Genomic DNA, 13,634 nt, shown 5'->3' on the forward strand with positions numbered 1-13,634 from the left:
GGACAAGGGAATGAGCTAAGATGATATACTAGTACTTTTTATCTAATTTCCGTGTGCTACTTTTTATACTCATTTGATTGTACCATAATTGCTTTTGGGACGGGGTGGGGGGAGAATACGGCAATTGCTCTGTTGATTTCAAAGACCGAAAGAGATTGAATATTAATTCTCAATATCCACATTGTTTATAGTCTCTCCTAGATTTCCCACCCCAAAAGTGTATTTAATGCAGTTCTGCAATCCTACTTGTAAAACCAGATTTCTTTATTACAAACCAGAAGTATATCCAAAATTACCTTTGCCTTCTTAATTGCTGGCCATCTTTGCCCTAACCTTTTTCAGTAAATGTGCCTAACATTTTAGTGCCATTAAACTTTTAATAAAACTAAATTGTAATGGACAATCACTGTTCAGTTTTATATCTGTCTGGATGTAGTATAAAAGTATCTACCACCATGTTTCCACAACATAAAGTATATTTTAGCAATCTGTCCAAAATGAAGTTGCATAAAAGACATCCATGTTACTCCCACCATGATGGTGTTTGACCCCCATTTTCTTTTGGGGGGGGGAGTTGTATTTTGTGATATCATATGCCTTCTGGAAGCATGTGGTTCTTTTTTTCAGGGTTTTAGACCTTTTAGTATTTGTAATTTTAAGCCACACAGACTTATGTCGAGTTTGACAGTCTCTAAATTGTAATAGCTATCATCATATTTAACATTTTATATAAAAGATATCTCAATAAGATATCTTAAGAGTTTGAAATGAGAATGGCCTAATAGAGAACCCTTCACATTAAGCCTGTATCATATTTTCTATTAAGCACTGAATCAAAATAGCAAAATGTCAAAGGATGCTCCTTCATAGCATCCATTGCAAATCTGAGGATAATTCAGAAACTCATGCCTTCTAAATTTCAGTTTCAGAATGCTATGCTTGGATACTGAATGAGTGTGCAAAAGATGAACAAACCATGTCAGCAAATAAATTGAATTTTAGAGATCTATCTTGACAGAGAACTATGAATAAACTAATAGTCTTAAACTGTCAAATTATTTGGCTGTTTATATCATCCTCAATGATTATCCATATAAGCCATCAGTATATATTGTCCTTATCGTTGGAATAATATTTGAGAATATCCTGATGTGTTTGATTTCCTAAGAATGAATAACTATGTTAGTTTACCTTGCCGAGGGGAATAGTAAAACAAATCCTATAATGATAATATAGTTGAAAATGAACAGGTTAAAACAGTCTGAATATAGACTGATCAGTCTTGGCTTATAACACAACAGAGATAACTGTAATTGAAAAGAAGCAAGTGGAAATAATTGATGTGGCAATTCCAGGGGATAGTAGAAAAGAAGACAAAGAATTGGAGAACATCACAAAGTATGAAGATCTGAAAATCAAAATTGAAACCAGTCATGGTGGCCTTGGTAGTTATCTGCACACTGGATAGCATTCCAAAAAACCTTGAACAGATATATAAAATCTGCGCATTGACAGAATTTCCATCTGTCAATTGCAAAAAACCACACTGCTTGAATCCACACATATACCAATACATTACAGCATCCTAGTTTCTCAATGTGTATGAAAGCCGCACCAGCTAAAGAACTGGCAGCTATGACTTCACATTGTTGTGAACAGATAACCTTCTGAATGTGAAGTTAGGGTCTTCACCACTGGGCCACCACACAGCTCAGATTATGAAAACAACAACAACTGTTAGTGTTTTCACTATTTTTCAAACTAGCAAATTAAATTAATTTATCTTTATTACAATTATCTCTATTTTCATTTATCTTCCTTATCATAGAGTGTGATTATTTCATGATTACATGCAGTGTAATCCTCAACATGTTTACTAAATCCCTAAGCATTCAGTGATGCTGTCTAGTTATGTTTTTAATTATTGTAGCATTATGGAGTCCTGCAATGTACTCAAAAATGATTCTTATAACATTTTTTAAAACTACTTTTTTAAAAAGAAGTATATAAGTAGTTATATAGCTTTTAATTTTCATCATTACTTTACAGCATTACTTCTTTTTCAATCCAACTGAAAAATTGCAAAGCAATTTTAATATAGCATAATGAAACATGCTTTGAAAGACTGAAGTATTTCAAAGGAAATTCATGTAATTTTAAAAAGAATAAATCTTCTAATTTTCTTGCATCTTTTGAAAGTGTCCATCCATCTCTTTTTGGAATCACAATTGCTAATCTAGATTGAGGATAATGGTAAACACTATGACAGCTCCTGGGCTAAGGTGGCACTTGTAGACACTGCTCACTGTCCCTATTCTTTTAATGTAATTCCTTTTACTTGATGTTAATGCAAATTGTTCCTTACTGAAAGTAATAAAAGGAAATGAAGACACATTTTAAAATGAAAGTTGACGCTAATCCATTCTTCATCTAATACTAGACTCTTTATCTTTGCTGCTACCTAATCTGGTTTAATGTCCCTCTTGTAGGATTTTAGTGTAAATCCTCTATAGGGAATAGGTTTTTTTCCCCCCTTCTCCTTCTCTCTTGTGAGTGTGTATGAATCTGTGTGAATTGCAATTGGATTATTTGCAGGAAAAAAATGGCTCAGCAGTCTGCTTGTTTCATTTGTATGGTGTTTGTGTGTGCGTGCACATTTCACTGTGTGTTAAAAACAAAAAACAGATTCTCCTCTCCCAATTTTATTTCTTCTCTTTCTATGTTCCCTGTAGAGGAATAATAGTTCAACTATAACACAAAATTTGGTATTTGATATTTTATTTCTGAAAGTGGTGATACGGTTTTAAGCATGTCCTTCTTTCTACTTCCTTCCTCTAAATTGTATTCGCTGCCAATAAGAAAATACATATTAATATCTTCTGTTATTTGAAAATTGGGACTCTGGCCATATGACTGTTTAGAAGACGTTATCGTGGAATTCAATAAGTCCCATTCAGTTCACTGACATTTGCCTTGCACATAAGCATGTATAGGCTTTGTCATCTACGTGCCAATCAGTCTTTGCTTGCTTGCTTTGTTTTTTGTTTAAGAAACTAACATTCCAAATTATTACTATTTCTTTCTTAAGACATAGTTATAAAATGAAAAGAAATAGATGGTGGGTTAGTAATAAACTTTAATTTAAGAAAGACATGGAGCTGAACATGGATGTATCTTGAGGATAAAGTTTAAAATATATTCAGAGAAGAGTGGGCCATAGTGTGATAACTGCTTCGGAAAAAGCCAAAATCTACCTTTTCTTTTAAGTACTATAGGGCCAATGCTAATTTGGATGGATCAGCTACATGATTGGCTCAGGTTGGTTCATGTCTACACACAGAACAATTGCTGACACATGGATTTGATGTGTGACCAGAGCTATGTGCCCTGAAATGAACCCTGCAGCACACACATCTGATTGTGAATAAGATCTGTGTGTCAGCAATTTTAGAGTTACTTATTTTGCAAAGGGTGAAAAATATTTTTATACCTGGTAGAGATGACTAAACAACTGCTTCTCAAGACTTTTTGTCACACCTCAAAGTTCAAAAGTGCAAATATCATGTCTTAATTTAAACAAAGGAAACAGAAAAAACCCCTTAGTATTACAACAGCAGTTTTGCTCCAAATGGTAAACAATATATAGCAATAAAATCTTTAAAAGATATTATAGAAAGTTCAAGTAAAATAAAGTCTAGGCTCTCCCATGTATGGCATTTGCTAAATTCCTTCACCATATCTGATCTCTTCAGCTCAATGGCAATGGAAAAGGAAAGACTGCAAGCACAGTTTGTGGTATGAATGCTGGAATTTCAGAACAGGTGGTGTTTTCCCATTGGCTGGAACCCCTGGGATGCCCCACCTTCTTGGCTTTACATTCCCATGGAACCTCATCATTTCACTGTGCTTTTGAAATTGAACAAATGACTCTTACTTTGCAGCAAAAACAAGTGTATGGTGTTACATTGGGATTAGGGGCAGAGGGCACCAGAAGCTAGTTTTTTCATTGGTATACTGGAAGGAATACTGGCTAGTTCATGACTTGTCCTGAACTGTCCATGACTTGTGATAGCCCTGGTAAGAACACGATAGGTCAGTGAAAAAACATTTCTGACCATTTAAAGAGTGGCTTTCTAGAGTGAGTGAAGAAGTCCCTAAAAGAGAGTAAAGAGCCTTCATTTTGGTATTTTATGCCAAAAAGTTATCTTGTACCAACATTGAGTTTATTTCAATTTACTTCTTAATAAAGAAACTTACGAATCCCAAAGCATCGGAGACAGGCGGAATAAAGAACACTACTAAAGCTACTCTCTCATTCTGAACATGAAGAATCATAAATGCTAAAAACATCTGTGACTGTGTATCTGGGTGTATGATTGTGTGTGTGTATGGGTTTGTGCAGTGCACATGTGCATACGTATAAACAGCTACTTTAGTGTGTCTACTTGGAACGTTATTAATGCAACATCTTCCTACACTTTCTATTTTCTATTCTTACAGTCTAACAAAGTCCCAGTTGTGCAGCACCCACACCATGTACATCCTCTTACACCGCTTATTACATACAGCAATGAGCACTTCACGCCAGGGAATCCTCCTCCCCACTTACAAGCCGATGTAGATCCCAAAACAGGTAGGTTGCAAGACTTATTACAGAGGGATGTTTGAGATGGAGCTAGACATTGAAGAAATTGTTTAAATGAGTTTGTGTCTGGTCGATTAAGTATAACAAAAATGATTTCAAAATGATGGAAAACAACCAACTAATTGTGATGAAAATTCACAAGTTAAGTAAGTTGTGGTTTCCTTTATGCAACATTTTGAAATTATGTGGCCTATCATCCATTGCACCCTAATGGTAATGCAGTCCATTTCTAATGTTTTCTATTTCGTAGGATACATTGATGCCATCAAGAAATTAAACCTATGGTTTAAAGAAAAATACCAAGATGATACTCAACTGTTCCTAAAGCTGTTCAAAATAATATACTTATATTTGAACAATCTTAATCTTCCCAAAGCTATATGAGCAAATTTATGTATATCAAAGCAAGCCAAATGTCAAATATTTCCTCTGTGATTTTACATAATAAAACTAATGTATCTTTATTAAACATTCTAATATGAAAAACATGTTATTGAACCAATATCCTCTTAAGAATATAAGACACTGTTTAGTATTCCAGAAGCCCATTGCCCTTTTGTATTATATATTTATATATCACCTAGTCAATCAATTCCAGTAACTTACCAGTTTTATATGAGTAAAACTAGTAAACAACAATACAACAATGACCTTTACTTCAAAATTATTGTAAATAATTAATGTCTTACCTTATTAGGCAGTTGTGGATTTAAAATCATCCAATGCACTTGTCAAGTCTGGTAATCAGTTCTGAATATTGCATCTGGACTAAACTCAAAACATGATTATGTGCTATAATTTTAGACAATCTCAATATTTCTTACATCAACAGGAATGGTTAAAACATAATTAGAAATAAGCTGATGTAAATTATTAACTGCTAAGTTTGTAAGCCGCCCTGAGTCTTCGGAGAAGGGCGGGATATAAATGAAATTAAAATAAATAAATAAATAAAATAAATAACCCTGGTAGTCCACTATACCTGCCCTAAATAGGGCAGGATTACTTATCAATAGTGGTTTTTGAACTGGATCATTTGAATTCCAGAAGAAAGAAAAATTAAAATGTAATTCAAGTAATAAGGTTGAAAATCAGTTAAGCCAACAACAGTGGGAAAAAGTGAGTCTTGACTGTTTTTCACACCTATCACCATTGCAGCACCCCAGCGGTCATGTGAACAAAATTTGGGTGCTTGGCAACTGGCATATATTTATGAAAGTTGTGATCATGTGATCACTATTTGTACATTTCCAGCCAGGTTCCAACAAGCAAAGTCAACAGAGGAAGTCAGATTCACTTTATGATTGCATGATTCAGTTAACAACTGCATTAATTCACTTAACAACTGTAGCAAAAAAAGATCATTAAATAGGACAAACCTTACTTAACAACCGTCTTGCTTAGCAGCAGAAATTTTGGCTTAGTTGTGATTGTAACTTGTATAAAACCTGAGAAAATATTCACTTTTACAAGGTTTATATTTTCCCACTGGAATTTTTAACCCTATATTTATATCAGTATGAACATTTGATATTACATTTACAGAAAGGAAAATATTATTGAAGTAATTATTCCCATATATTTAAATATATCCAAACACCAGGTAAAACCCCAGTCTATACAAATTTCCAGTAACTACATTGGAACCAAAGGAAGCATATAAAAATAGATAAAATTTAATCATCTGACACTGATATTGCTGTAATATGCATCTGATGTTGTTGTGCTATCTCTATACATTGTGTTGTATAATAGTCATAATTTTCACAAAACATAATAGTTTTGTGTTCAGCTGCATTTAGACTACATTTCTAAACCTTACAAAACAGGCCAATTGCGCTACTATTAAATTAAAGTTACAGGTAGCACTTGTTCAGTGACTCCCCTGTTTAGCAACTGTTCCCAGTTATGGGGGTGATGAAAAAGTAACTTTATGACTGACCTTTAATTTAGGACCTGTAAAGCAAAGGAAAAATAAAATAAGATCATAAGCAAAGTCAGTTTCACTGGTGGCCATGTCACTTAACAACCAAGTTGCAGGTTTCAATTGTGGTTGTTAAATGAGAATTACCTGTAAATATTGGAGAAGATAAAAGATATATCTGATAACTTCCATAAGGCATGCAGGTGGGTGAATAAATAATCCCTTTTAAATAATCTTGGCCTAAGGGTTAAAGAATCACATTTTAATCAAAGTATTTAAAAATGAACAAAACCTAGATTTGGCCTAAACTTCTTTCAGAAAGTTTCATTGTAGCAAATCAAGGCATTTGCATTGTCAGATCAAGTTTTTATGAATTGTTCAAAACTATTTTGATTCATGAACAGGATAAGCCCTAGTGTTGTCTGAACAAAAATGCCATGATGGTTTTTGAATTTTTTAAATCAACATTTAATAAAGAAATGGGGCAATGCTTTTATTGATTCTAAGCCCCCTAGAATCACCTCTGGGCAAACTGGAGGACATATAAGTTAAACAAACAAACAAATAAATCCAATCTTTACCAGTCTTCAAAATTACCATTTATTATTGTTTTTATTTAAAAAATAAATTTAAAAATAATAAATTTCAAACACTATTGGGTATTAAACAGCATTTTTAAAAAGTTTGGTACTATGTTCAGTATATTCCTTTTACCATTTTAAAGAATGATTATTGCATTGTATTCTTTACATGGTTGAGATTTATTAGTATTAAGAAGTAGATCTGGTTTGTTTTAACTAAAATTATATATTTTAGTCAGTGCTTTTTTTGTAAAAGAAAAAGGTGCCGGAACTCACACATGTCATACAAGCCACCTTGTCTACCCTACAAGGTTCTATCCAAAAAAAGGTGCCGGAACTCCGTTCTGAGCGTTCTATGAGGAAAAAAGCCCTGATTTTAGTAAACTGGTACAGTAATGGTCTTTGCTCTTTAGATCGCATAAAGAATTTAAGAGGTCTTGCGGGGAAGCGGTTAATCCAATTAAACTTAATTGAAAAGTAAAATTGATAATCTGAATATATATCAAATGTGGTTAAAGATTACTAGAGTTTCAGATAACATATTTAGATAATGCGTCTATAAATGCATGGATTGTTGCATTGCATTTTTTTCCTAACCCACAATTTTCTGTTCTTGCATTTCACTTAATTCTAACTTTAAAAGGAATATCATGCACCCATCTATGAATGTTGCAACTAACTGGCAGTTAGGTTGTTACCATTTAAACAATGGTTACGTATGGAATAATTTTTAAATATGATGGACATACTTAAGACTATATACTTTGCTCTGTGAAAATTATTTCAAGGGTGTAAACTGTTCACTACATCTTTAAAGCCCAGGTAATGAAGAAAAAAAGAAACCTGCCATTACCTGAAAATGTCCCATAGGAAGATTTAATTTACAATCAATGTTTTATGAACAATTTAAACAAAGTTTTAGAGCTGTGAATACTGTGTCTCTTCATTTTAATGTTTTCTCTTCTGAATTTTGCTTTTTCTGTATTGAAAAGCACTAAGCCACTTTAAAATAATAACCATTACTCTCCTGAGAAAGTTAGCATTATAGGATATACATTTATAACCTATCTTTCTTCAATCTACCCTCTATAGACATGTTGAAATTTCCTAGCCTACATCTATAGCCAAAGGGTTGCAATCATAACACTTTTGAAGAATACAAGTTTAGGAAATATCATTATGAGCAGTTACATATTTTGGACAATTCTAAATAAACACTTTCAGTCAGCAACACAAAACTGGGAGGTGGGGAATTTTTTTATTTCAAGTTAGACATGTGCTTTAAAAAAGTATATGGTAAATAACAAGGTCAGATATATTTAATCATTAAAAAACAGGATTAGTTGCTGTTCTCTGTTGCATATAATTTAGTGATAAAACTGGATTTTATACAGCATGCAAGTTATTAGAAATGAAGCTGCATCTACCCAATCCATCCAAATCTTGCCAAAAACAGTATTATTTATAGTGTGCCCAATTCTCACAACATAAAGGCCAAACTATATAATATCCCTATCCTAAACAAAGATATCTGTTTCTTTTTCCCTTTCAAATAGGATTCTGATCCAGATTATGCTGAGATAGGCACAAAGGAAGTTTGCTTCTGTTTGACATCTCTTATCTGCAGAAAAATAAATTTCCAATTAAATGAATGGCTGGATTTATTGCATGTAAAAACTGCATAAAATTTAACTTTCTCCTTTGACTTTTATTCTAATGTGGCTTAATACAGACTAACCAGAAATCCTACAGCTATTTCTGATTTTGGTGAATTACAGCAATTTCATAAGTTTAAGTCTAGTTTCTAGAGGTTGTTTTAAGGTTTCAGTTACTTGAATATAATGGTAAAATCATATAAAATGAATGTATTCATTCAGTGTTGAATATTATCATTCCCCAAACTGCTTGTTCATAGCAACAATGACAGGACATAGGAGGCATCTCTTTGTGTTTATTTTTATTACTTAATTTGTAGAGAAACAGAACAACTTTAGGGTCAAACCCTAAATGCTCTCTCTCTTGGCTTTCTGTCAGGTTACGCCAATGGCAGAGCTACTGAATTTAGACACATTTTTAGATGCTCATCTTGTAGTTGTAACTCTGATAGCAAAATGAAGATTTTTTTTCAAAAGAAATATTATAAGCATAAATTGAATAATACAATGATAACATAATGGTTCCTGCGGGCAATCTAACCCAGTCCATAAAATAGCCATACCTAAAAAAAAAAAATCACGATGATAACCAAACCTCCAAATCCCATGCCTAAGGAAACATCAATATCTTTAAGTTCTTAGGAAATGCCAGCAGGGTTGAGGGCAAGAGAATCTGAACGGCCTGATGTTCCAAAAGTTAGGTGCTTTGACAGAGAAGGCATGCTTCTTGCCACCCTTCCCCCCCCCCCCAAGATGGCACTGTTTGATGGACAAGATTTGAATCTTGTCTACCCTGTCAGCTTTAATAGAATGAACAGAAACACTTGGGAAAATATACCATCCTTTTGGGCACAATGGAAGACTGTACTACCAACCCTGGTTGCAGTCCTCTTTGCTACCAACTCATTATTTGTACTCATGCTGCCCAACCAAATATATGGGCATGGATTATAAATACATCAAATAGTTCCTTAATTAATATTGTAGTAAACTTAAATTTGTTTAAAATATTTTAAAACTTTGTTTTATAGTATAGAGGAAAAGTACTCAAGTAATTGAAAGGAAGTATTAATAAGCATCAGTTAACAGATGACACTACCTTGAAGATAGTTGAAAATTGGATTATCCTCTTGAGATCAATGTTGTAAATTTTTAAAACAAACAAAAACTGGAACAAATTTATCTATGCAAGATGAGAAATAAACGTTAAGGAGAAAATAGAAAAAAAATCACATCATAAGATGATCTTATTTTAGAAAAATAACTCTTTGGTTATTAAAAGCATGGATAAAAGCAACACACCTGATAGCACAAAATGGAGGTAGAGTATCCTTGTAAGGTTTGCAGAACAAAGACCTCTATGGTCTTTGAATGTGGAGAAGAAGAAAGATCAAATGTCCTACTTTTGTAGTACTGTACTAAATAGGTTGTTCTGGTAAAGAAGGCCAGTCAGTAGGCCTTGCCTTTGAATATAGGAAAGGGTAGTACTCACTACATAGAAATTAGGATTGTGTGCTACCTCACATTGTGTGCTACCTCACTCATTTTTCTCTTTTTATGCTCTGCCATGACCCAGTTTTATGATGCTTCCCTTTCGTCTTTCCTAGGAATTCCACGGCCTCCACATCCTCCAGATATATCTCCTTATTATCCGCTATCACCGGGCACTGTAGGGCAAATTCCCCATCCGCTAGGATGGTTAGTACCACAGTAAGGAGTTCCATTTTTTATTTTTTTATTATTTTTCATTTTTTATATATGTGTATTTGTAAATATATACATAAAAGGGGATGTTTATCATTGTTATTTCATTTGGCTGAAATGTGCATTTTAAAATAAATATGTTTGCCAGCTGCCAATTTATAACATTGAGACATTAATAATTTGATCAATAAAGTTTAAATGATGGCTCATAAAATATTGAATAAGAATGGTGTGCAGCTTTTAATTGGTTTAAATTTCTGATGATCCATGAAATGATTATTTCAAATGTTAGTACAAAGTATTGGAAATAAAAATTCCAGGATAGTTTTATGTTAGCAATCTGCTAATTTTGATGGTTATTTTTATAATTTTTAATACTTGCTTGTAAAATATCACATTTATATTTATCTCTAAAGATAAATTATTTTGGAATATTTTTTTATTTTTATGAAACATGTTTCAAATATTAAGATGGAGCTACGTGCTGGATAGGAGAAATATTGATGAAGAAAACAAACTGTTTTTAAAATGTGTAAATAACATGAAAATTAAGCAAGGATTCAAATTTTAAGCTATGTAATAACAAGTAAACAGTTGTTCATGAACCTCACATGATTCAAGACTAGAGGATCACACTTAAATTATTCAAGCAGAATTTTTCAATGTTTTACTTGGCAGAAAACAAAACAAAAAAGGGAGAAATTATCAAACATTTTAAAAAATTGAAACACAAATATATTTGGCATGTAAATTGTCTAACACATTTAGACTAATTGTCTCAGTAGCAAGTAATTCTTAGCACATACTTGTACCAATCTACTTACAACAACATGCTCAAAATAAGAGAGGCTCAATAATTTCAAATCTTCACATAATTATCTGGTCAAATGCACCAGACATTTTAGGCACTATAATATTTCCACATTTTGGCATGTTTGACTTTTGCTCATTATTTTCCTGATTTTTGAATTTTCTAATTTTTAGCTTTAAATTATCTTGTATGTCTAATAAAATCTACATGGCAAACCTATATTGCAGATGTATTACACATTCCTTTACATATTATGCAAATTATGCAAATTGTTGCATAAAATTATTATTAATGTGTTTTACTTTCAATAAGTAGAAGGTTGTTAGCTGCTTTGCATAACTGGAACAAATGGCTTTCACCATGCATACCTGTATAAAGTTATTTATTATTATATGTTGTGAAAGCTGTCTTAACATTATGCAAGTTGTTTTTATTTTCTAGATGAAATGTATGGTCCAGAGACTGAAGAAAATTAATGATTTTTATGACAGCAAAAGTTAATAAATGAAAAAGCAATGCATTTCTATACAGTAGCAAGACTTTACAATGTGTTCTTTCATTTGCTACCTCTATAGTATGAATCATACTTCATGAATCACTTCTGCAGAAAAAAAGAAATACATTAATATTTAACAGTTTTACTTCTGATTCTATTTACATAAACCACATTATTGTACTTCTACAACACTCATGGCCAAAATCCTCAATACCAAATTTTTTTAAAAAATATGATTATTCCACTTATCCCTTTATGCTTTTTGTTTGACCCATTTACCTTTGACAAACATAGGATCCACTCCATACCAAAACAAATTGGATGTATGTAGGCTATTACTAGTACCAACAACTATAACAGTAGATACCAGACAAAATCTTTCCATTTAGCTCAAACATTTGAAATGCAGATAAAAAAAATAACATAGCACAGACAAATAAACCTCAGTCAGAAAAATCTTTCATAAGAATGCAGTTTGGTATCTTGATGTATTTTTTAATTATTGTAATGAGGTATGATTGTCTATTGGTTACCCACAATACTTCTTGGGGACTCTCCCCTGGTAACTCTTGTCAACACTTGTTAATCTGACAAAAGGCTACAAATTAAGCTCTGTTAATTTAATGTTTTCTCACCGAGATCTAAATACCAAAAGAGGCCCAAAGCGCAACTGAAGTCCTTTGATTCACTGTACTTTATTTTGGTATAAATTTACATTCATTATTGTTTTCCTTTGGATGTGTAGCCCTCAATTAGTGTGATGGCTCCATTAAAGCAAGCAAGACTTCGCCTTTAATTATTACAACAAAACACCTAGTTTCAGCTCGGGGAGAGGGTCTCTATTGACATAAGCAGAGGTTATAAAATTTAATTAGCCATTCGTATCAGATTTATGGCATTCAAATTGTTCTGAATTTCTTTCCTTTGATCTGTTGCTGTGCAATCCCCAAGATTTTTGTTCCAATCAAACGAGAATAAAACTTACTGGACAGAGAACTTTATTTCTTTTTTTAAAAAAACACACAAAAACCCCCTATAATTGTTATTTTTTTATTCATTTTTTTCCCTATCTTTCTAGGCAAGGTCAGCCAGTCTATCCAATCACAACCGGAGGATTCCGACATCCCTATCCCACTGCTTTAACCGTCAATGCTTCCATGTCAAGGTGAGTTCAAAATATTTGGGTCTAAGATATGGGTCAACTGCTACTTCCATTTATTATTCATTTTGAGTGACAAAGCTTTGCTAAATCATATGCCTTAATTATATACTGATCTCCCCAATTGATATAAAAACTCCTCCATTGTTTCCCATAAAAAAATCCCCTATAATATATAATGAAATGTGGTGTTTAGAAGTTAATTTGTTTTAACTGATAGCTAACTGGAGGAAAGCAGTTTACTAACCTAGGATATTAAGAAGCCAAGAGCTTATGCTCTTACACATTTTGTTTTCCCAGTGGTGTCTTCCTTCTAACATGAGTTTCTTGTGAAGAACAGAAGCAATCTACATATTGTCGGTAGAGAGATGTTAAAATATCTCCTTGTTCCCAAATATTTTTACTTCAGATAAAGAGACTCACCTGATCCTGTAATGATTAAGAGATACATATTTATTTTCTTTTCCCCAAACTCCAATTAATTCCACCTAATTTTCCAAGATATGCTAGTTTATTTACAAACTGCTTGATAGGACTATGTTTAAGTAAGCACTAATTGCTCTTAATGATATTTTTATTCTCTGTTCATCTGATTTTCAGTCCAGTTAATTAAATCGGTGGAGGTTTAGACTTTCCTGATGGGCTGAATCAGCTAATCC

General features: G+C 32.7%; 1 protein-coding gene across 18 annotated transcripts in view; it reads left to right on the forward strand.

Annotated features, from left to right (window-relative positions):
* The window catches only part of TCF7L2 (transcription factor 7 like 2), a 221,202-nt gene that overhangs the window by 177,903 nt on the left and 29,665 nt on the right, over window positions 1-13,634 (forward strand). For 14 of the 18 annotated variants that reach the window (XM_083363780.1, XM_083363796.1, XM_083363790.1 and 11 more), the window contains exons 5-7: window positions 4,501-4,633; window positions 10,413-10,515; window positions 12,895-12,981. In XM_083363780.1, coding sequence (XP_083219906.1) covers window positions 4,501-4,633; window positions 10,413-10,515; window positions 12,895-12,981 — 323 coding nt within the window. The remainder of the gene's footprint in view (window positions 1-4,500; window positions 4,634-10,412; window positions 10,516-12,894; window positions 12,982-13,634) is intronic. The other 4 variants (XM_083363791.1, XM_083363794.1, XM_083363795.1 and 1 more) reach the window with 1 other exon arrangement.

This window comes from Vipera ursinii, assembly GCF_947247035.1.
Source record: "Vipera ursinii genome assembly, chromosome: 5".
NCBI classification, from domain to species: Eukaryota; Metazoa; Chordata; class Lepidosauria; order Squamata; family Viperidae; genus Vipera; species Vipera ursinii.